Genomic DNA, 21,593 nt, shown 5'->3' on the forward strand with positions numbered 1-21,593 from the left:
ATCCACAAACCTTCGTCCTCAAAGAGGCCTAATGGTATTATGGACATTGATCTATGTGAAGTTAGTGTGTTTGAGGTTTTTATTTTGTTTTTCACGTTGCTTTGAGTCTCCCGATAAAAGTTCTGCTTTCAAATTGCTCTTTTGTTGCTGCTTTATGAAGTGATTTGAAGCAGAAATGAAACTTTAGATGGTTTTTTTTAAAAAAAATGCCTGAAAATAAACCAACTGATTCTTTTCATTTTTTCAGTTAGCTGGCTTGTAGTTTAGTGGGATGTGTGGGAAGCCGCAATTTCAAATACCGGTATGTATTTTTAACATCAAGATCCCTTTCTTAGTGTTTTGCTGTGTGTTAATTTTGTGGGGGTTTTCCAGCCAAAGGGAAACAACTGCTGCGTCATTCAACCCATCTCTTTACCATAAATCTTATCTCCTCGTTGCCTCATTATAATGTAGTTAGTATAAGGCACACAATCTTATTGCTTGCTTTATTTCCATCTTCCGTGTGGCCCCATGCAAGTTATCACTGTAATGATATTTATCTCCATCAGGGAGGCCTACATGCAAATTACAAACTATCAGAATGTTTATACCAGTCAGTACATATTTAAGAGCAGCTTTCTGGTAATTGTTATTTATTACATTTTTATCCTGCACTTCCTTCAGGGAAGTGCAGGATAACAATTCATGTCTCTCCTCCTCCCATTTTATTTGCACAGCAACCCTACGAGCTAAATTAGCCCAAGAGATTGTGGTTTATCTAAGACTACCAAGACTTGGGGGGAATTGAACTTGGAGCTCCTCAGTTGTGGCCCAACACTCTAATCCACTGCACTTTACTGGCTAGCAAATCTTCCATTAGTCTCCTATAAATTGTCTTCTATCCAATTAGTCCTCTGATATGCATCCTACAGTATGCCTTACCCATTACTCCTAAATGTGTTGAGTCGGATCAGCATCTACATGACACATTTCTTGCCTTCTGGCTATACACTTTGGTCCCACTCATCACTGTGATTCACCAATGGGCAGGTGGAAAGTCAGGACGCATTGGAATGGCCTTGACTTTCAAGCAATTCTTGTGCCTTGTAGAGGGGAGCTCATCTGAACAAGATAGGGGATCGTTACTTTAGCAATTCCTTTTAGTGCATAAGCTAGCAGTTACAGCTAGTAAGTTCTCAGCTATGTTTGAAATTCACTAAAGGCTTAGAATACCACTTTGTCCAGGGCTACCATATTGAGGGTTGGGAACCAGATATGGCTAAACAGGAGGCTATATTTTGATCTAATAGCAGATATCTCAAAAAACAACCAGTGGAGATTCCTGTATATCTTATATATGACAAGGGCTGCCCTAACGTCCAGAATTTCCTGGACATATCCTGAACCCTGCAGTCGGCAGCAGTGTCTGGGTGGAAATTGGCAGAATGTCATATGGCAGCCCATGGCAGCAGTGCCGATTTTCCATGACAACTTTGGCCAAAAAAAAAAAAAAAGCTCAACAACTTTTCCAATGTATTTGAACCAGTGTGCACCTGACTTTACAAGCAGTAGTGGAGCTTATTAGTTATGACATTATATATGACAATTTTAAGTCATCCTTTCCTCCAAAGACTCAGCGTAGAATGCACAGGGTCACCCCGTATTTTCCTTACATTAATCCTGTTATCTACACATTATCTACACATTAAGCTCATCGGTGAGGGACCTTCAGTGAGTGCCCCTTCACAGGGTGGGAGCATAGCTCAGTCAATGGAGTGGGAGACTCCAAATCTCAATGTCATGGGTTCGAGCCACACATTGGCCAAAGGATTCCTGCATGACTCTCGTGGTCCTTCCCAACTCTGTGATTCTGGTTGGTTACCAGGGAAAGGACCTTCTTGTTAGTGGTGGCTCAGTTGTGGAATACTCTTCCAGAGCAGTTCACCTTCCTTGTTGTCTTTGCAGCCCAGGCAAATACCTTTTCATTTTCCCAAGCTTTTAGGATACCACTGTAATGTTTTTGACTGTTTTGCGCTGCCTTTGTGACCTTGTGGGCATGCAGTTTAATTATATTGTTCACACTGATGCATTAAGTGTGGCATTAAGTGTTTTACTCAGGAAATGTGACTAAGTTTGGTCAATTAATTTCAATGGGTCTACTCTGAGTAAATCAGAGCTGAATGCTCCTTAATTTTGTTTTCTCCTTTCTGGGGTATGATTGAAGGCCAGTGCAAAAATACTTATACGAGATGCAAAAATGAATGGGCTAGGCTTAGAAACAGTAGCTGGCCCAAGGCCATCTAGTAAGCCCAAGCAGAATTTGAACCCAGGTTGCCCTGTCCAAGTCCAGCACTTTATCTATTTCATCATTACCCTGGCTTTTTGTGCTGGCTTATTGGTCTTACAGCAGCACTGTAAGGATTTTGACATCTAAAGATAGCTCTCCTTGCTTGAGCTATAATAGACGAAGGTTTAATAATGCCTGACAGCTATGATAGATAAAGAATCTCTTTCTGTGTGTCTCTCTCTTACACATACACACACATTTACAGATGCAGACTATTTTTAGGATATTGGTATTAAAATAGTCAGCTCAATAATACATTCTGAGTGGCCTATGCAGTAAAAAAAGGGTGACGGGGGGGGACCATGAAAATAGTTATTGCTTGAATCTGCTTCCCTTTGTTCAAAATTTGTTGAAGAGTATGATGTCAAAAGGTTAAATTGAATGTAAAAGACTATATTTAATGTCACATGAGTGTTTTGTTTTAACTTCAAAGCTTCTTCACATAGTAACTTTTCTCTAGGACAAGATGTGTTCTTCGGTAATTGCTCTTCATGGAGATGGATATAAAGGAAGTTCTATCTTCAGAGTAAAGATTTGAGAAAAGAAAGTATTATGGGTTTTTTATATATTAAAAAAATCAGCTATAAAATTTATAGGCTGATCACGTGAGTTGATATGGTGCTGTAGGTAGCATCTCCTAACATTTGGTGTAAGTTCCTCAGAAGAGCAGATCCTCCAAGTGTCTTTATTTTCCAGCGACGTCCCAGATTTAGAGAAGCAATCCCAGTTTCTGATTTGATCTTGGAATGTCCCACTTTTCCTCAGGATGTCCCTATTTTTGTTGGAGAAATGTTGGGAGTTATCTGACCCCCAAGCTGTCTGAAGGCAATGCTGTGTAGGAATGAGTTGTTGTTTTTAAATGTTCAATGTTTTATTATGTTTTTATGTAAGTTGGAAGCTGCCCAGAGTGGCTGGGGCAACCTAGTTACAAGTAGGTAGCCGTGTTGGTCCGAGTCGAAGCAAAATAAAAAAAAATCCTTCAGTAGCACCTTAAAGACCAACTAAGTTTTTATTTTGGTATGAGCTTTCGTGTGCATGCACACTTCTTCAGATACACTGAAACAGAAGCCACCAGACCCTTATGTACCAAAATAAAAACTTAGTTGGTCTTTAAGGTGCTACTGAAGGATTTTTTTTATTTTGCTGGGGCAACCTAGTAAGATGTGTGAGGTATAAATAGTAAAAATATCATAATGAAATGGGACCATCCCTGTTTTCATCAGAGAAATATTGGAGGGTATGCAAGAGAGAACTATCAATGAGAAGCTGCAGCTTTAATCTTTGCCTTTTGGGTACTGTATTTGTCTTGACTTAACAGACAAATTACTGTAACACTTTTGCAACATCTCCTGCCTGCATGTTTTCAGTTTCAAATTTTCTGTAGGCTTCTCACACTGTTAGGACTCTCCCTCCTTTATATAAACAAAAAGAACTACAAATGTGTTAATATACATAAGAATAGGAATCTTTGCTTTAAAAAAGCTGGCAATTTGTACAAAGAAGACCTCACATTTCAAACTAAGGGAAAGCAGTACACATCTGACAAGCAGCTAACCTCTTCAAAACATTTGGTTGGTCTGTTAAGTTCCTGCTTGTTACAAGCAGCCGAGCAACTAAATATAAAATATGGGAAGTTTTTGACGTCATCTGGCACACCAGAACTAGAGCTATGTATGCTTTGCAACAAGGGCGAGAAACTTGTGTACCACCCATCATCCTTGGCCATTGTTCATACTGGCTGGGGTATCTGTATGTGTGGTACAATGATAAACTACAGCCTTGGTTTGAGTATTTTCAGTTTAAGTACTCCGTGGACCCGTCTGGAATGGATTAATCCACTTTCCATTACTTTCAATGGGAAAGTTCGCTTCAGGTTAAGTACGCTTCAGGTTAAGTACAGGTACAGACTTCCGGAACCAATTGTGTTTGTAAACCGAGGTACCACTGTACCGTAATTGCATTCAACAGCAACATTTGATTTCCCACAATATGAGGCTTGTGCAGGACCAGACCAGAGTTCGACTTTTTCATTCCAAGTAGGCATGCAAAGAACTGTGAGAAGTGCATGTTGAGACCAGTGTCAATTTCGGTTGGATTGAGACCAGTGTAATCTTAGATAAGGCTTGCAAACTTATTTTCTATGCCATAAGTGGAAATACTTTTATTTTTTGCTGTGGAGGATTCATGAAATAAAGATTAGGGGATAGTGGACTTGGGAAGACTCACTAAAGGCGTTTCAGATGAGATTAAGTTAACCTTGTTTATAAATTATAATGTTTGGTAATGACTGAAAGGGAGAACAGCAAGATGGACAAGGTACATAAATAATGTACTGTAGTGAGGTGCCTGAGACTGAACCTTTGAATCAAATTTCCTTGCAAAATAATTTGGTTGAAATAACTTTTGGCTAATTTAGAATGGAAGTAGAATTGTACGCTACAATTAATTCCAAAACATTATGATGCGTATAAAAATGTATAGTCTTACACAATTATTTTCAGATCATATAAACCGTTTGCCTTTTACAAAATGTGCGGAATATAAGCACATATGTTTTGACCTGCAATAGTTTAAGTGGAAAGAAAACAAAACGAGAGCTGTAACACCGTTTTTTTAAGTCTTAAGGGTCATTTGAAGAAAACCTATTAGAAGAAATTTGTCATTAGTCATACTATAATATTGCAAGAAAGCCAGAGGGTGAATGTGACAGTACATATTTGTGTACTCAGTATCCCTGTAGTGGGTAAATTGCAGGAATGTGGCAAGGATCTGGGATGGGAGATGTTTGAAGTAGTGGCTGTCAATCAGCACAATCAAAGGATGGCCTGCTCTGACACAATTAGCTGATTTGGGCATGACCACTTAATTTATAAGGTCTCTCTGACTGCTTGAAAGCTTTATCAGTCCTTAACAGGCGCATCGAGAATACTACATTGCTTGAGGTTGGTCAGTGATAATCTACTGCACTGTTTTTGGATTATTTGATAGTGCCGAACTTAAAAATGCCTCATCTGACAGATTGCTCTTACTATCAGGTGAGCTATTGAAAATAAGTGCTAGTTTGGGTGCTGTTTCTCATTTTTCTAATGAAGAGCAATGATGTAGTTCGTATCTAATGAATGTCTCTATTGGTAGATTATGCAGCGATCTTAGTACACATTATGCATGGGTTTCAACTCAAACTTGGTCTAAAAACAATGTTCAAAGGCATGCTGAGGTTACTCTGCGTTCTTGACATTGCATTCTTTCCTGCGATGATTGTTTCTGTGGCTAGAGAATTAATTGTATAATTAATTTGGGGGAGCAGAGAAGATTGAATGGATTTCTTGAAGGCTGGGGTTCTCTGTTTGCTCATGGAAATAGCATTGTCCAATTAGAGGGCAATATTCACTATCCAGTTAAAGTACCACGTTTATGTTTAACTTAGCGGACATAGATCTTGTATAGCTTGTAGGTCACAGTGTCAGCCAGTTTCCATGACCTGCAATTTAGTTGCTCACAACTGTATTATTAAAGGTCCTCGAGCCTAATCTAAAAGAAATTGTACTTCACCGTTTTCTTTTCTTCCATAGGTCCAGACCCACTTGGACAATCCATCTAGGTATCACGTTCAGCAAACTCAGAGGCATCAAGTGAAGCAGTACCTAACGTTGGATGCGAAGCTGTCTAGCCAAAGCCTGTCATCTCATTCCCATTCAATCCATTCTTCAGCAGCTATGCCCATATTAAGGAGTGGGCATATGCCTTCGACCAACATCAGCACTCCTGGAAGTCCAGTGACCAAGTTATTAAGTCTTGGAGGAGAACATGAAAATGCGGTATGTCATAGAGCTGCAAAATAGTCTAAGGCCTCTTGAATGTTGGTTTGCCAAATTAGATGGAGTTTACAAGATGGGGGGGGGAAGGTCTCCCCATTTGTTCAGCATTCCTACACCTAAATATGCCTGAGTTAAACTACATTTGTTGAGTGAGATCTGGAGGCTTGTGCATGACATTCCATGTCATCACTGTGGATTTTTGACAGCAGTAGCATTTGCACCATTGTCCATGGTCCTTTTATAATCATATAAGCATTGCTTAAAGAGATGTTTTCTCTCTGATGTGTTAAGGGGTGATTAATTCAGCATCAAGTCTCAGGACTAAAGAAAACCTCCCAAATTTGCACAGGTTGGAGGGTTGGAGCCAGACTGAGTCATGCTTAGAGCAGACCCACTTTCATGACAAACTAAGACCTAAGTTTGGATTCAAACCTACCATTGTTAATTACAAACTATAGGATTTTATAGCAGCCCTTGTTCCAGCAAACAAGGACTGCAGAGTCTTTGCATGATATATGCATATAAATAGCAAATAGAGCTCATATTCTGCATGCATAGATACATTCTGGGCTGCTACTAGAAACCAACCCTCTCACAATCTTGGAATCTTTTCAGACTGTGAATTTAAACAATAGCTGCCAAGTTTTCCCTTTTCTCGCGAGGAAGCCTATTCAGCATAATGGAATTTCCCTTAAAAAAGAAGGGATAACTTGGCAGCTATGATTTAAACTCCTATGTATATGTTGCCTTCCTCATTTATCAGACTTGCATTGCCATTGAAAATTTACCTTCCTCCAGTATGAGTTTGCTTTAGTTGTAGGGCTCTGGTTTTTTTGGGGGGGGGGAGGGCGGGAGAATTGGTCCCAAGTATTAATTTTGGAAGGACATAAATATTTCCAAAATGCTTTGAATGTGGGAATACTTTTATTCACAGTTATCCTTTTCCCTGCACGCTCATCTTCTGCACTATATTGTTCCTTATTTGCTGTCCCCCCCCCCACTGAATTAGTCACAAACGGGTGATCCTAGCTTAATCATAGGTCAATTTATAAATGAGATGCTGTTATGATGCTATTCAGCCAAACAGTATTGGCTATCAACATCATTTCATTTGTACCGGTATGCCTCCTTTCAATATTTATGCTAAAGGCATATGCTATGCTAAAGGCAGCGTACAACATGAAAAATATCACATAACCGTTAACACAACAAAAGTAGTCATAAATAACAAATTATACATCAAAAAGTATGCAGCCAAACTGAAACAATTTCCGCACAAATAAAAAGATCTCAAATAAAGATTAAAAAACAACAAAAATAACAGTGACAACCTCCTCCCACCCAAACCAAAAAGCCCCAAACAATACCCCAGTCCAAGAGTCTTTTTAACAGCTTCAGATTTCATAGTTGAAGTCAGTCAGTCAGTCAGTCAGTCAGTCAGTCAGTTAGCCCCCTACTCAGGCCCAGTGGGGAAAGACGTGCAAGGCAGGGAGCAGGTTTTCAGGACTTGTAGCCAAGCCAAGATGCTCAGTACAGCTATGAGGCATGCATGAGTGAAATGCTTTGTAGATTGATCAAGTTTAATGACAGAGCAGGTAAGAGAGGACAATGTTGACGGATGGTTTTGGAAGCACTGCCCCCAAATAATCAGAAGTAGATTTTTTTTGTTTCATTTACATTTCTGAAAACATTTCCCCAACTTAGTAAATCGTCATAGCTCAGCCTGATCAAGTGGTTTAGAACACTTGCAGCAGACTCCTCGCTACGTACATTCAGACGTACATCCAAGGGTGCCAACTTAAATAAAATATTGGGCTGGCCCAGGTAAGCCCCACCCTGCATAATCAAGACATTACATAAATAAGACATAATCAAGACATTACATAAACAAGACATTACACACGAACACCATTTGAATGGCAATGCCCATCAACTTGGGGGGCACCCCTTCAAATATTTTACTGAGGCCACCAGATGGACCTTGTCCCATAGGAGTTTGCTCCTATGTGTACATCCTGCTGAATTCAATGGGGCTTACTCTCAGGTAAGTGGGGTTAGGATTGCAGCCATAGTTGCTTCTCTTCCACCAAAGATTTTAAGCTGCAACCTCCCACTTGCGTGGGAGTTCCCCTCATTGAATTAAATAAACTTACTTCTGAGTAGTTGGGATTGTGCTGTTAGATAATAGTAACAACAACAACAACAACAACAACAACAACAACAACAACAACAACAACAATTTATTTGTACCCCGCCCATCTGGCTGGGTTTGCCCAGCCACTCTGGGCAGCTTCCAACAAAGATTAAAAATACATTAAAATGTCACACATTAAAAACTTCCCTAAACAGGGTTGCCTTCATATGTCTTCTAAATGTCAGGTACAGGTAGTTGTTTATCTCTTTGACATCTGATGGGAGGGTGTTCCACAGGGCGGGCGCCAATACCGAGAAGGCCTTCTGCCTGGTTCCCTGTAGCTTTGCTTCTCGCAGTGAGGGAACTGCCAGAAGGCCCTCGGCGCTGGACCTCAGTGTCCGGGGCAGAACGATGGGGGTGGAGACGCTCCTTCAGGTATACTGGGCCGAGGCCGTTTAGGGCTTTAAAGGTCAACGCCTTGTGTTAGGGTTGTTTTCAGCTTAAATGGCCCTTTTCACTTGGCTTCAAGAATAGAACTGCATCATGCACCTTTTCTGAAAGCGATTCTGATCACAAAGAGAATTCTTTTATCAAAGGATTAGTGGGTTTTTTTTTTAAAGTGAATATTTGTAGGCTACGTTCCTCTATTCACCATCCTCTTGCATTCATTGACAACTTCTTTTATTAGATGGAGGACGTAATCGATGACATAATCAACATGGAATCTAGTTTCAAGGATGAAGGGATAGGTTGCTCGGAAACTCCGCTTCTCCTGCAAAGCACTGTAAGTTAATTGACACTTCCCTTTTTAAAAAATAATTAATGAAGAATACAACTGAGAACTGTAATTCATTGTTGCACAAAGGTGATATTTGTTCTCTGCCTTCCTCTCTTGCATAAAACTATTTGAGAAAATTATCCTTTCCACTGACAAATTTCAGGATGGTGGAATGAGCAATAAAATGCCATCTTGTGACAAAGGTGTATATATATATCTGTGTTATAGGGTATCTCTGCTGATAGGAAATCAAATTTCCCTTCTTACAATGCACTGATTTTGTGTCATTATATATCTTGATTTCCTTGACAATTTATAATCAATTGTTTTAACACTCAGTAAGCTCAGATGCGTTTTTAGAACATACCAGAAGTAATAAATGTCTAAGAATCCTGATATTCAGCAACTTATTTAACATTTGTCTCAAATGTGGGAAAATGTTGTAAGGCCAGACAAAATAGGCTGAGTTTCTCTACTTAAGTGATAGTTTCAAACATTCAAAAAAATGTTGAAGCCTATTGTTGCCGAGCATCAAAAAGAACGGAACAGATCCCTCTGTATACCTTTAAATTAACCATTTTATTTATTATGTTAGTATTAAAATTTATAGGCTGCCTTTCAACCCCAACCACACCATCTCCACTTTCCCAAACTGATTCACAAAAGCATATGAAATGTGCTCAAGAAACCAGCTGATCAAATTATAAAATTCATGCCACCAATTGCATGCAAATTATTAAAATTCATAAACAATAAAACCGATAGCACAATTCCCCCCCCCCCGCTGCCCCCACATAGACTGAGATCATCTCCCAGGCTCAGGTTTCTAATTGCACCCTAGTTAGTGCTATTTGTATGATCAGTTTCTTGTCAGTGATTACCACGATCTTCAAAGCTGAGTACATCTTTGCTGGGAAAGGACCAGACTAAATATTAACAATGCCTTATCTTGGGTAACTGGAAAAGGCTGCACAAGACAACAACAAGGCAGAAATCTTTGCTAGGCACATTTTACACTAGATGTACTTAAAAGTCCAAGGAAGACTCAAAGGTCACCTTGATATTTGAGGCTCAGCATTGCATTTCCAGGTTTTGTTCACAAGATTTGCACAAAGAGAAATGGCCGTGATAAGCAAGCAACTTACTACTGTGAAAACAGGTAGCCATCAATATTCCTTCTTATTAAACAAATATGAGACATTTCCCTTAAGCTTAGAAACGCTTCCTGAAGAACAAATGGGGTGAGGCTTGGCTGGCAAACCCTGCCAAAAGGATCTTGTGGCATTCGGACTGCAGGAAGGACTGACTATGTAATAGAATCAGATTTGCCTCCCCACAGTTCAGTAGACTCATGCAAGGGGTCTGTACTGATCACTGCTAAGGAACTATTTTGCACTTCGGACTTCATTTGTGGCAGTCCCAACTCCTCTCTCATGAATAGCTACGGGCATCGTTGCAATTAATATAAGATACTGTATTTGACCAAACTGCGGGAGGCAGTGGAAGACAGGAGTGCCTGGCATGCTATGGTCCATGGGGTCACGAAGAGTCGGACACGACTAAATGACTAAACAACAACAACAACTGTATTGGAGATGGCATTTAAATTCATCCCAATTTCCAAAGCAAGCTTCACAATGTTCTGGGTATTTAGTAGCCCCAATTGCAGAGAGACAGGACAGAATGCAGCAGCTCATAGAGACACAGTGTGCCATGCACTTTACCATGATGTTCTGGTTGTTTTCGTCATCTGCCAGACCTGCAGAGCAATATTTTCACCTCAGTCTATGTCTTTTTTTGTGTTGTTGGGATGTTTTTGTTTTTATTGATTGAATTGATTGATTGAAAACGTTAATATGGGTCCAGGTACTAACCAACCACCTGTGTGTACATTTAGACGCACACAGTGTCTATAACATTCTGCAACTATTTTTGTGTTCCAAAACTAGACATACTTTCAGATTTCACAAAACCCAGGTCTATGTCCGCCAAGTGACAAGATGCCCTGCTCTGTGGTATTTACCGGTGTGAGGGGCTTCATGTGGTCTACTGTCGGTGAAGAGAGTTTTGTTAATTATGTGTGTGAGTGGTGCATATTGTTCCCGGCCCTTGCAAACACCACTGGAGACTGTGCGTTACACATTTGTCCTTGGATCGGCCCGTTTCCTTTGGTCCTCTATAAATGCCATCTGAAGAGGCTGCTGAATATATGCCGTTGAAGTGTATTCCATGGTAATTTAGTAGGAACGAAAGGAAGGCTGTTCTCTTCCTTCCTGTTGAGCATTCAGCCTTTGAAAGGTAGGTGAAAGCTGCCTTCCTTGCTCAAGTGTTCAGATTTTATTCTAGAGCTGCCAGTCACTTATAAATAGAAATGTGATGGGCCTAACCAATTCACACTGTACTTTAAAAGAAAGGCGACAAAGAAGAGAGGAAAGGGGGTTTGTTAATCTTTTAAAAGAGAAGAAGACATTTCGCACAACATGTGCTACACGTTCAGTGTGTACTGCGATCTGAAATGACATGTTATGCCATACGTCTGGTGGGTATTTCTTTTGGTACCCAAAGAGATGGGTACCAATTTGAGTGCCGAACCATCTCCTTTAAAAAGTTGTTTCCATTAATGAAATTGGGAAGAAGACTCTTCCCAAATGGGGGACTATTGTAGTGGAATACCTCTACTTATTTTCTCTTGGGGGAGGAAATCCATTCCATAAGGAAAGGGGCAATGGTAGGTTTCCTCATATTGTTTGATGGGAAGGGATTCTGGATCTCCTGCTTTGGAAACAGCAAAAAAATCTGACACAAAGTGCAGCTGCTTGAAGAGAGACTTTGAAAAAAAAAAGGCTGATAGGAAGTTTTTGCCATCCTATAAGGAAAAGGCCAGTCCTGCTTTCAAGAAAGCTGTGTTCTGCTGGAAACGAGATGGGTATATGTCATCTCACCATTATATGCTCCAGTCTGGTTCCAATGGGGAGAAATGAACCACATGGTGGTCAATAAGCAGCTACTGACCTATTCTGTTATGGGCTTTTCCAGATCATGAAAACATGGCAGTGATGTTAGTCTGTCTAGTTTGCCCAGTGTCCTCCTGAGTCCTCTTCAGGATTCCCCCATCATGTGCAAGAGGGAGAGTGGGAGGCATGGGCCCCGGCTAGACACCCTCCAACAAGTCACTGGTCTGGTTCGCACAACATGGCAAACCAAACTATGGCTTAGTCAGGCCCACATGAATGTGCAGACTCTGGAGATAAAGCTTGCAGACACTTTGCTCCTGATCCTTTTTTATTTTGCACATTCTGAGCTAAACCAAGGGCTCGATTAATGTTTCACTGACTAACTTAACCACAAACCTAGATTCAAACGATTGTTGTTGTTTAGTCATTTAGTTGTCTACGACTCTTCGTGACCCCATGTACCAGAGCAAGCCAGGCACTCCTGTCTTCCACTGCCTCCTGTAGTTAGGTCAGACTCATGTTGGTAGCTTCAAGAACACTGTTCAACTATCTCGTCCTCTGTCGTTCCCTTCTCCTTGTGCCCTCAATCTTTCCCAACACCAGGGTCTTTTCCAGGGAGTCTTCTCCTCTCATGAGGTGGCCAAAGTATTGGAGCCTCAGCTTCACGACCTGTCCTTCCAGTGAGCACTCAGGGCTGATTTCCTTCAGAATGGATAGGTTTGATCTTCCTGCAGTCCATGGGACTCTCAAGAGTCTCCTCCAGCACCATAATTCAAAAGCATCAATTCTTTGGCGATCAGCCTTCTTTATGGTCCAGCTCTCACTTCCATACATCACTACTGGGAAAACCATAGCTTTAACTATACGGACGATACATCAAGCCAAATATGGCTTAGCTCAGGACAGTACTAAAAAGGGCCAGGGTGGAGGAAAGTGACTGCAGACTCTTCTTTGGGATCCCAGACATTTATGCAGTCTTGGGAAGCCCATGGTTTGGCTTACTGTGTCATGCTAACCAAGTCATTGTTACCAATCTTGCAGTCATTTATGTTTTGAGGTCTAAACTTCAACAACATAGCCTTTTCTACAAAAGTAGGCTCTCCATAAGGTTTAGAAGTCTGATCATCCAGGGTCCTAAAATGAATGGGGAGCCTACGAGAGTAGAAGAGGTTCCCCACTTCAGAAATTCAGCCCTCAATGTGTGGAGGGCTCTGGAGTGGTGACACTGAAGTGATGAAGGGGGTGCTTTTGCTTACGGGATGATAATTGTGTGGATGAAACTATAGGGAAGGGGGTAAATTCAATTCAGTTTGAACCTAAAGGCAGACCTACCTATTTTATTCTGATGCACACAAACTGAAATGTCCACTTCTCTGGAGTTTGCAATACAGTGCAAAATTAAGCCAAGCAGTGTGTACAAAGATGCACTTACTTGGGTTAATGCATGCCTAGAAATATATATATTAGGGGAAATAACATATGAACATGCTTTATAGTATGGAAAATTGTTTTGCAGAGATATGGATGAAATTGCACACAAAAATGTGAAAATTGCACTAAAAGGGTGCTGAATTTTCACGATGACTTAAAAAACCACCCTCACATTTTAGAAAAATGAGAAACTGAGAGAAACTGCCCATCCCTAGAGGACGAACACTTGAAGAGGGCTCTGATCTTCAGATACTATCCGTCTCACTTATCTGTTTACTGCATCATCAAGTTCAGCAGTTTACAAAGGCAAGTGTAGGTAAAATATGTCGCAGATGGGCAGTTAAGCCACAGAGAATTAAGAGTTCAGAATTAGGTGTATTTTCGAGGTCATTTGTGATGCTTGAAACTAACCATTACATATAGTCTTTCAGCCCTTCTCTTTGTGAGCAGTTTTGAAATGCTAGACCAAATGGCCGGGTAGAAACAGCTCTGCTTCCCCTTTGAGTTAGAAGAGGAAATATCTTTTGATAGCTTTGATATCATTGTGTGAGTAGCGGCAGCAGTGGCAAAAGACGAGTGTGCATTAACAGGACAAAAAGCAATGCATATTTTCTAGTTCATCTGCCCATTTCAAAGATTAAACCAATCCATGTTGGCTGCTTATACTGAATAAACCCCAAAAGCAAATGATAAGAAAATGAAACAAACATTGAACAAATTGTATTTTAGTTAATTTAGGAAATGAACGAGAACATGCTTCTAATTTCAGCTATCCACTTGACAGATGAAAATTGTGCAGCTCCTAAACTTTATTAACTCAGTGGTGGTTATGTTTAAAATGAATCAATATGGTTGATGTTTAAATTGAAGATTTTTAATACGCTCTTCTTTTGGGCAATTGTTACCTAACCAAGTCACTCAAGGAGCATACTTTCTGTTCACTTAAATAATTGATTTAGCACTGGGCTCTGAGAATTCTTGTATTAAGAGGATTTGTGTTCAATTTTGACCATAGTGAACCATATTAACTGGAACTGCATTGTTTGTTTGTTTAACCAAAAACAATTTCCTAACCAAATGCAGATTTTTTTGGGGGGGGGTTGTATTTAGGGCCCATTTAGAATCATAGGATCATAGAGTTGGGAGGGACCACGGGGGTCATCTAGTCCAACCCCCTGCAATGCAAGAATCTTTCACACAACACGAGGATCAAACCCACAACCCTGGGATGAAGAGTCTCAAGCTCTACTGAGTGAGCTATCCAGGCTCACACCCTGTGCCACTGTGGTTAATCTCTGGTTAATCTCAAAGCCTGGGCAGGTTGCTTTGGCTGGAGCCATCAAGTAGCATTTTCAGGTTTTAAAAAGTCAAAAACAGCACTTTGAACTTGACTTGGAAGTGCATAGGCAACCATTGTAACTGATAAAATATTGGAGTAACACAGTCTGCGTGTCTTGCCCCAACAAGCATCCAGGCAGCAACTGAAGCTTCAGAATCAGCTTTAAAGGCAGCCCCACACTGCAGTCTGGGTGTAACCAGGACATATCTGAGGCAAGATCTACCATCCCTAGATGTGTTAACCACTATCCTAGTGGAGATGCAGAAACTCATTTCCCCCAATTAGATGAGTTAGAATAAATACATAAGGAGAAGTAAACCAAACAGATAGATGCACAAACTTGCACAACACCTTGAGCTTTGGATAAAAAGAAGATCATTGTTAACAACATTCTTATCATAATCTCCAGCTACTTTGGCTTAATCGACATAATTAAAGTTTAGAGAAGCTCCATATTTCATTCAAATGAAATGTTAAGACACTATTTTGCGATGATTAAGGTTCTGTAGCAATCTTTTCACAGAGTCTAACCTGGGAAAATACATTTTGTTTTCCTTATTGGCGCTTCAGTTATACTTCAGTGCAGTTGTACCATCTAACAGGGACTAGTTAACCATTTGCTGCGTTAATCATTTAGTGCAGTTCTCATCACTGAGTGAAATGATTTACAATTTGGTTGCATGAAGACAGAGAGAGAGATGTATATTGGCCTATAGTGACTGGTGCAGTGAAGAGAGCAAAATGCACTGAATTGAAAGGTACTATTTCTCTAAATGTATTTGTTGGCATGTGCATGCAATATAAATATCTTCTGGCCTTCAGCAGTTCAGCGTACTTGACTATCATGTTGCGGAGCATATTTTTGTTATCTGTCATGCTGGTTTGGGTTGGATAGAGTTTTGCTTGACTCAGTTTGTGCACTGATCTGCCTTTGGCGAATTAAAAGATGGTGACATCCTTCAGTTTATATTAGCTTTGATCCTTAATGCAAGAGAGGTGGAATTTTGATTGCGTAACAAGAATCCTTGATCTGTTTGTCTTTTTCCTTATTTTAAGCTGCCTTTTGAATGGCACGGGGAACTCATACTCTTGCTGTAGTTCGGGGATAAGACCGCATCAAGAAAAGTAGCTACACTTTATGACTAAGACCTGTAGCTCAGATATGGTGGTGGTTGTTGTTAATAATAGCGGTCAGATATTTTTACCCGTCCTGCACCATGAGGTTGCAGCCATTTAAAAATACAACATTAAAATTGGTTTTTAAAAATCACAGTAAATGAAGAAGGGCAAGTCTTGAAATATACATCTCAGGTGTCAAAGGCCAGGGTCAAGTGGTGCATCTTCATCATACAACGAAAACCACAGGAGATATCAAACACACCTCTGTGGGGAGGAAATTTTCCAGCTTAGGGGCTACTGCAGAGAATGCGCTCCCTGTGCCAACGCCCCACCTGACTTTCTGTGGGTGGTGAAACTACCAACAGGGTGGGAAAAGATTCCTGTCTGGCACTACTACCAGTCAATGTTGACAATACTACGAGATGGACTAGCAGTCTGATGCATCCCATGTTCTGTGTTCTAAGTTCATGTATCTCTTTCAGTTGCTGCCCCTTTGCTTGCCTATCATCTTTTTCACAGATGTCAGTCCTTTCTGATGCAAACCTGGAAGCTGGTTTTCCTTTTGTTTTTTGCACATCACTGCAGGCATTTTAAAAACAGACAATATGTATGTGCTGCTTTTTTTAAAAAAAAAAAGCACACCTAAATTAAATATGATGTGGGCCCGCCACAGTGACTGCCTGATTAGAACTGACAAAAAGAATTTTGTACAGCTGGGCTTAGTTTGAGATGATGATCACCAGAGCTCAGCCCCAGAACTGTTTAATATGCTAGGGCATGAGATCAGCCTTGGAATGTGAGAGGTAAGAATGCAGAAGATGGTGCATCTACAAGTTATGTGGTGATGCAAATTGACTCCCCATCAAGCAGTTGTATAAGAAGTAGGATCTGTCCATTTTGGACCTCTCAGTTTCTCATGTTTCCAATCTTAACATCAGTTCTCCACATTCTGCAGCAATTTGCAATTCAAAAATCCTCACGAAATCTCACCAGTGAATTCCTGGTGTGAATTTCTCCTAACAAGCACATTTTTATATGCTGTTCTCATTTTAGTAAACAAATCTACCTAATACATTTCCTTTTTGTGCCATTTTCATTACCATTTTTATGCTCACTCCCCCCCCCCTTTGGAACATAGCTGCCAAGTCTTCCCTTTTCTCGTGAGGAAGCCTATTCAACATAAGGGAAAATCCCTTTAAAAAAGGGATAACTTGGCAGCTATGCTTTGGAAAATGGTTGGAGAACTGCATTGCAAAATTCAGATGAATGCAAATTTGAAAGGATAGCTGTGTTTCAGTTTGCACATCGTTTCAGAAGTGCAAATTTGATAGATTCTGCTTTAAATTGCTCCTCCATCCCTAAAAAGAAGGCATGTGTTTTGAAAATTGAGAGAGATTCCTAGGTCTGGAAGACCTGGCCAGTCCTTTTGGCAGTCATGAAAATAGTGACGGTTTGGAAGCTCCCTTAGAGTGCCACAAGGAGGGGGAAAAAGATACACTTTTACTATGCTAGGAGATTCCATGGGAAGAGGAAGAGATTAACTAAACTGAAACTTGACACACAGCGGCTTGACTAAGAGCTCATTATGTCTCCTCATTCCTCTGCACTTACATAGCCAAAGAGTAAATGTAATTGAATCTGCCAGCTCCACTCTGCCTGGTGGCGTCTCAAAAAGGAGTCTGCCTGCATATAGGTGTACACATAGAGTCCTCTTTTAGATGTTCTGTGACCACATGGATGTTAGGGCTGATTAATACAGTCCTGCTCTTCATTTTACATGCTCACTCTACATGTGGAAAGGGGATTAAAGATTTGAGCTGCTTAAATGTTTTGGGTATATTCTTTATTCATTCACCAAAAAACCCCAAAATTGTATTAATACCTGTAATTTCCTATTCCTATTCCCACCCCCAACAAAACCTGGTAGGATTCGCTTGGATAAAGACTTGTAGTGATGCTTATTCATCTCAGAGGACGTTGAGGAAGCAATCTAAATAACCACAAAGATCATCTATGTTGCTAAGATCTTCAATTAAGGATCCTGTAGCTACTTCAATCTCAAGCAAATAGCAAGCCAGTCTGCAATGTGCGTGTCAATTTAATTGTCACCATTCAGTTAAAGAATGATCGGAAAGGAGACAGAACTATATATATATATGAAAATTATGATGAGAAGAATACATTTTGTCTTACTACTCAGGAATAAAATAAAGGTGCTTAAGCTGGAAATGTGCTTAGCTTTCAAATCCTACATATTAAACACGGCTTGCTCTTGAATAAGAATTCTGAACATTCTTTCAAACCTATCTCTATGAAGACATAAAAAAGATATGAGAATTGTCTGGAAGCGACAGGATAAAGACACACAAGGCTTCCGATTGGCACTTGCTGGCTACAGTTTAAGCAGTTGTAGTTGCTTCAGTTCGGTGATAGCTAAAGACTTGTATTCTCCACCCCATTAGTAAGAATAGATGGGAAAAACTACTAGTTGCCCATATCTTTGCACTTATATGGAACAAGCAACTGACGGAAAAAGAGGATAGAGTTACAGTACTGTGGTACAGTTACATACAGGTGGCGTGCAACAGTTGTGTGGCTCCTGTGTATCTCATGCAATGTTATTATAATAATTATTAACATTTATACACCTCTTAATGCCAAAATAGGCTTCTTAGCAGATTACTAGCATAGAAACCAATTAAAGGTCAAGGTAAAGGGACCCCTGACCATTAGGTCCAGTTGTGACCGACTCTGGGGTTGCGGCGCTCATCTCGCGTTATTGGCCGAGGGAGCCGGCGTATAGCTTCCAGGTCATGTGGCCAGCATGACAAAGCCGCTTCTGGCGAACCAGAGCAGCACACAGAAACGCCGTTCACCTTCCCGCTTGGAGCGGTACCTATTTATCTACTTGCACTTTGACATGCTTTCAAACTGCTAGGTTGGCAGGAGCTGGGACCGAGCAACGGGAGCTCACCCCGCCGCGGGGATTCAAACCGCCGACCTTCTGATCAGCAAGCCCTAGGCTCTGTGGTTTAACCCACAGCACCACCTGCGTCCCAAACCAATTACAGGAGAATTAAAATATATGCATGCATAATTGAAATGTGCATTAAAACAACACAACAATTAAAGCAGGATAGTCAGGTTGAAAAGCTGTGGAAGCAGGTGCCTCTTTGAGGGAACCGGTGGTATGCCAGTGCAGATGAGACCTCATATTTCAGCAAGGAGTACTTTCTATAACACTAGTGCCACCAGTGAAAATGAAGGCTGCTGCATCACCACAAGTCAATAATCATTAGGCCACAGCAAGTCTAACTGGGTTCCATTTGTTCTTGATGCTCTTATCGAGTCATGGAGAAGCACACCAGTATAGAAATAAAATAAAATTTCGAATATAAAGTGGAAATACTAAAAAAGAACTTGAAAGGAAAGAGAAATTGTCTGGTTGACTGAAGCCAGGATGAAGCATAAGAATAATTACACTGCTCAAATACGTTTGGGTTCTTAAAGACCACTTCAATAGATTTCCACTGTTTCCTCTCCTGAAGGAAGCTGTTCTTGCTATTTTCTTCTCCCACCCCTGCTTTTTTTCTTTCCATTTGGGCCACGTCTGTGAGATCTGCCTCCTTGTTTCTGTGCTCATTATCGCAAGATGGAGAAAAGTTATGGCCAAAGCACATCTTTGAAATAAGGGGTCGTGTTCCAGTTTTGATAGGAGAAGCTATTAGCACAATGAAAGTCCTTCACATCTTCTGTTACTGTCAAATATGTAGCCAAGGAAATGTATTTTTATGTTGTGAACCGCCCTGTGATCTTCAGATGAAGGGCGGTAGACAAATTTAATAAACAAATAATAAATAAAATTTTGTTCTGTTCTGTGGTAGCCTCCTTTTGCCCATATTTTAATGGCCAATGGTCTGTGGCAGGTAGAGATGCAGGTAGAGATGCATAAAGTTGCCCTGTCCCAAGTAAGACCATTGCGTCCATTTACCTCTGTCTTGCCTACCCTGCATGGCAGCTGGGTCTCCAGGGTTTCAGGCAAGAGACATTCCCAGTCCATGAAACTGGGACCTGCTGTGTGCAAAACAGGTGCGCTGACACTGTGCTACAGCCCTTCCCCACTCGTGTCATACCAATGTAAACTGACCATGATCTGAACCTCCCAAACTACTGTATGGATCAGTGTGTACTCGCCCTTCTGATTTTGCACTTCTTCAAAAATGTGGAGTAAAGTTATTGGCACAGAAAGAAACATCAAAATGCGTTTCAAAATATGTAGTTTGGGACAAAATGCATCTAGAAAATGTGTACATTGCGATATAATGACAGTCGTACCTTGGTTCTCAAACAGAATGCGTTCCGGGAGTCCGTTCGACTCCCAGGGCCATTCGAAATCCAAAGCACAGCGTCCTGCAGCCATTCAGAAGCCATGGAATCTGCACTGGACATTCGGCTTCCGAAAACCGTGCAAAAACCCAAACACTCATTTCCGGGTTTCGATCGTTCAGGGGCCGATTTGTTCGGGAGCCAAGACGTTTGGCTTCCCAGGTACCGCTGTATGTGTTTTACAGCACTTTGCGATGTAATACATAAGAAAGTAGTATTTAAATGTGGGGTTTTTTAGTGGTTGATGGTGAATCCAAGGGCATTTGCTAACCAACTCTGTGATTGATAGAATCATATAATTTTATAGTTGGAAGGGACCCCGAGAGTCATCTAGTCCAACCCCCTGCGATGCAGAAATATGCAAGGGGCCCATATGGAGATCAAATGTGCAACCTTGGCGTTATCAGCACCATGCTCTAGCCAGTTGAGCTAATTCCTCTCCCTAGCAAATTCAACTAAAAAAAACTCAGGATACCTATAAAGTAAATTTTCTGGGTTTTTGTGTATTTCTTGTTACACATAAGAAATTAATGAACAACAGTGCTAACATTTAGGCATATATGGAAGGTGCATAATGATTTTTCTAATCTATCACAGTACCATTTTAAGGCAGTTGTCCACAACATGGCCCCCAAACCCATTTTAAGGTGTTTTGTATCACAGTGCCTCTTCCTTTCTGCAAAGTCTCAACAAACTGAGAAATGAATCTTGAGTTCAGGGAGATAGTTACAAATTCACTCAGGTCTCAGGTAAGACCAGCAAGGTTATTCTCCCTTCCAACTTAACTCATATTCGAAGTGTAGTTGCAGTAATCCTGTTATTGGAAAATATGCTATGGCATTAATTCCAGATCGGACATCAGGGGCCATAACCAGGCATCATTCTGCATATGAAATGCACATCAGCCTCACTCAAGTTTCTGAATATGGAACAATGCCAGACTTTGACCCTTAACATTTAATTTTGTTTTATACAAGATAAGGGCAAAGTCTGCCTTTAGATGCATATTTTCTACCTCCCGCTGCGATTAAGACATGAATACGCATCGGAAAAGGAATTTTGTTCTTAAGTGTCTACATATGCTTTTCACCTTACAAATCATGAATTTATTCTGATTCACTCACCCCTAACTTTTCTGACTCTCTCTCTCTCTCCCCCTCCCCAATCCCTCTATTTTCCCCACAGCTTTCAAGTAGCATTTTGGATATATACAACAGTGACCAAGGAATGCCAGCTGCTAATATGGGTCTCACAAATGCATCCTGCCCATCTACTTTGCCTGTTAAAAGGGAAATCACAGGTAATATA

At 40.7% G+C, this 21,593-nt stretch overlaps 1 protein-coding gene across 2 annotated transcripts in view; it reads left to right on the top strand.

Annotated features, from left to right (window-relative positions):
- Positions 1 to 21,593, top strand: part of TFEC (transcription factor EC) — a 121,161-nt gene that overhangs the window by 83,026 nt on the left and 16,542 nt on the right. For both annotated transcript variants that reach the window (XM_088652488.1, XM_088652489.1), the window contains exons 2-4: positions 5,899 to 6,144; positions 8,967 to 9,062; positions 21,471 to 21,585. In XM_088652488.1, coding sequence (XP_088508614.1) covers positions 5,899 to 6,144; positions 8,967 to 9,062; positions 21,471 to 21,585 — 457 coding nt within the window. The remainder of the gene's footprint in view (positions 1 to 5,898; positions 6,145 to 8,966; positions 9,063 to 21,470; positions 21,586 to 21,593) is intronic.

This window comes from Zootoca vivipara, chromosome 9 (genome assembly GCF_965207765.1).
Source record: "Zootoca vivipara chromosome 9, rZooViv2.hap1.1, whole genome shotgun sequence".
Classification (NCBI taxonomy): Eukaryota; Metazoa; Chordata; class Lepidosauria; order Squamata; family Lacertidae; genus Zootoca; species Zootoca vivipara.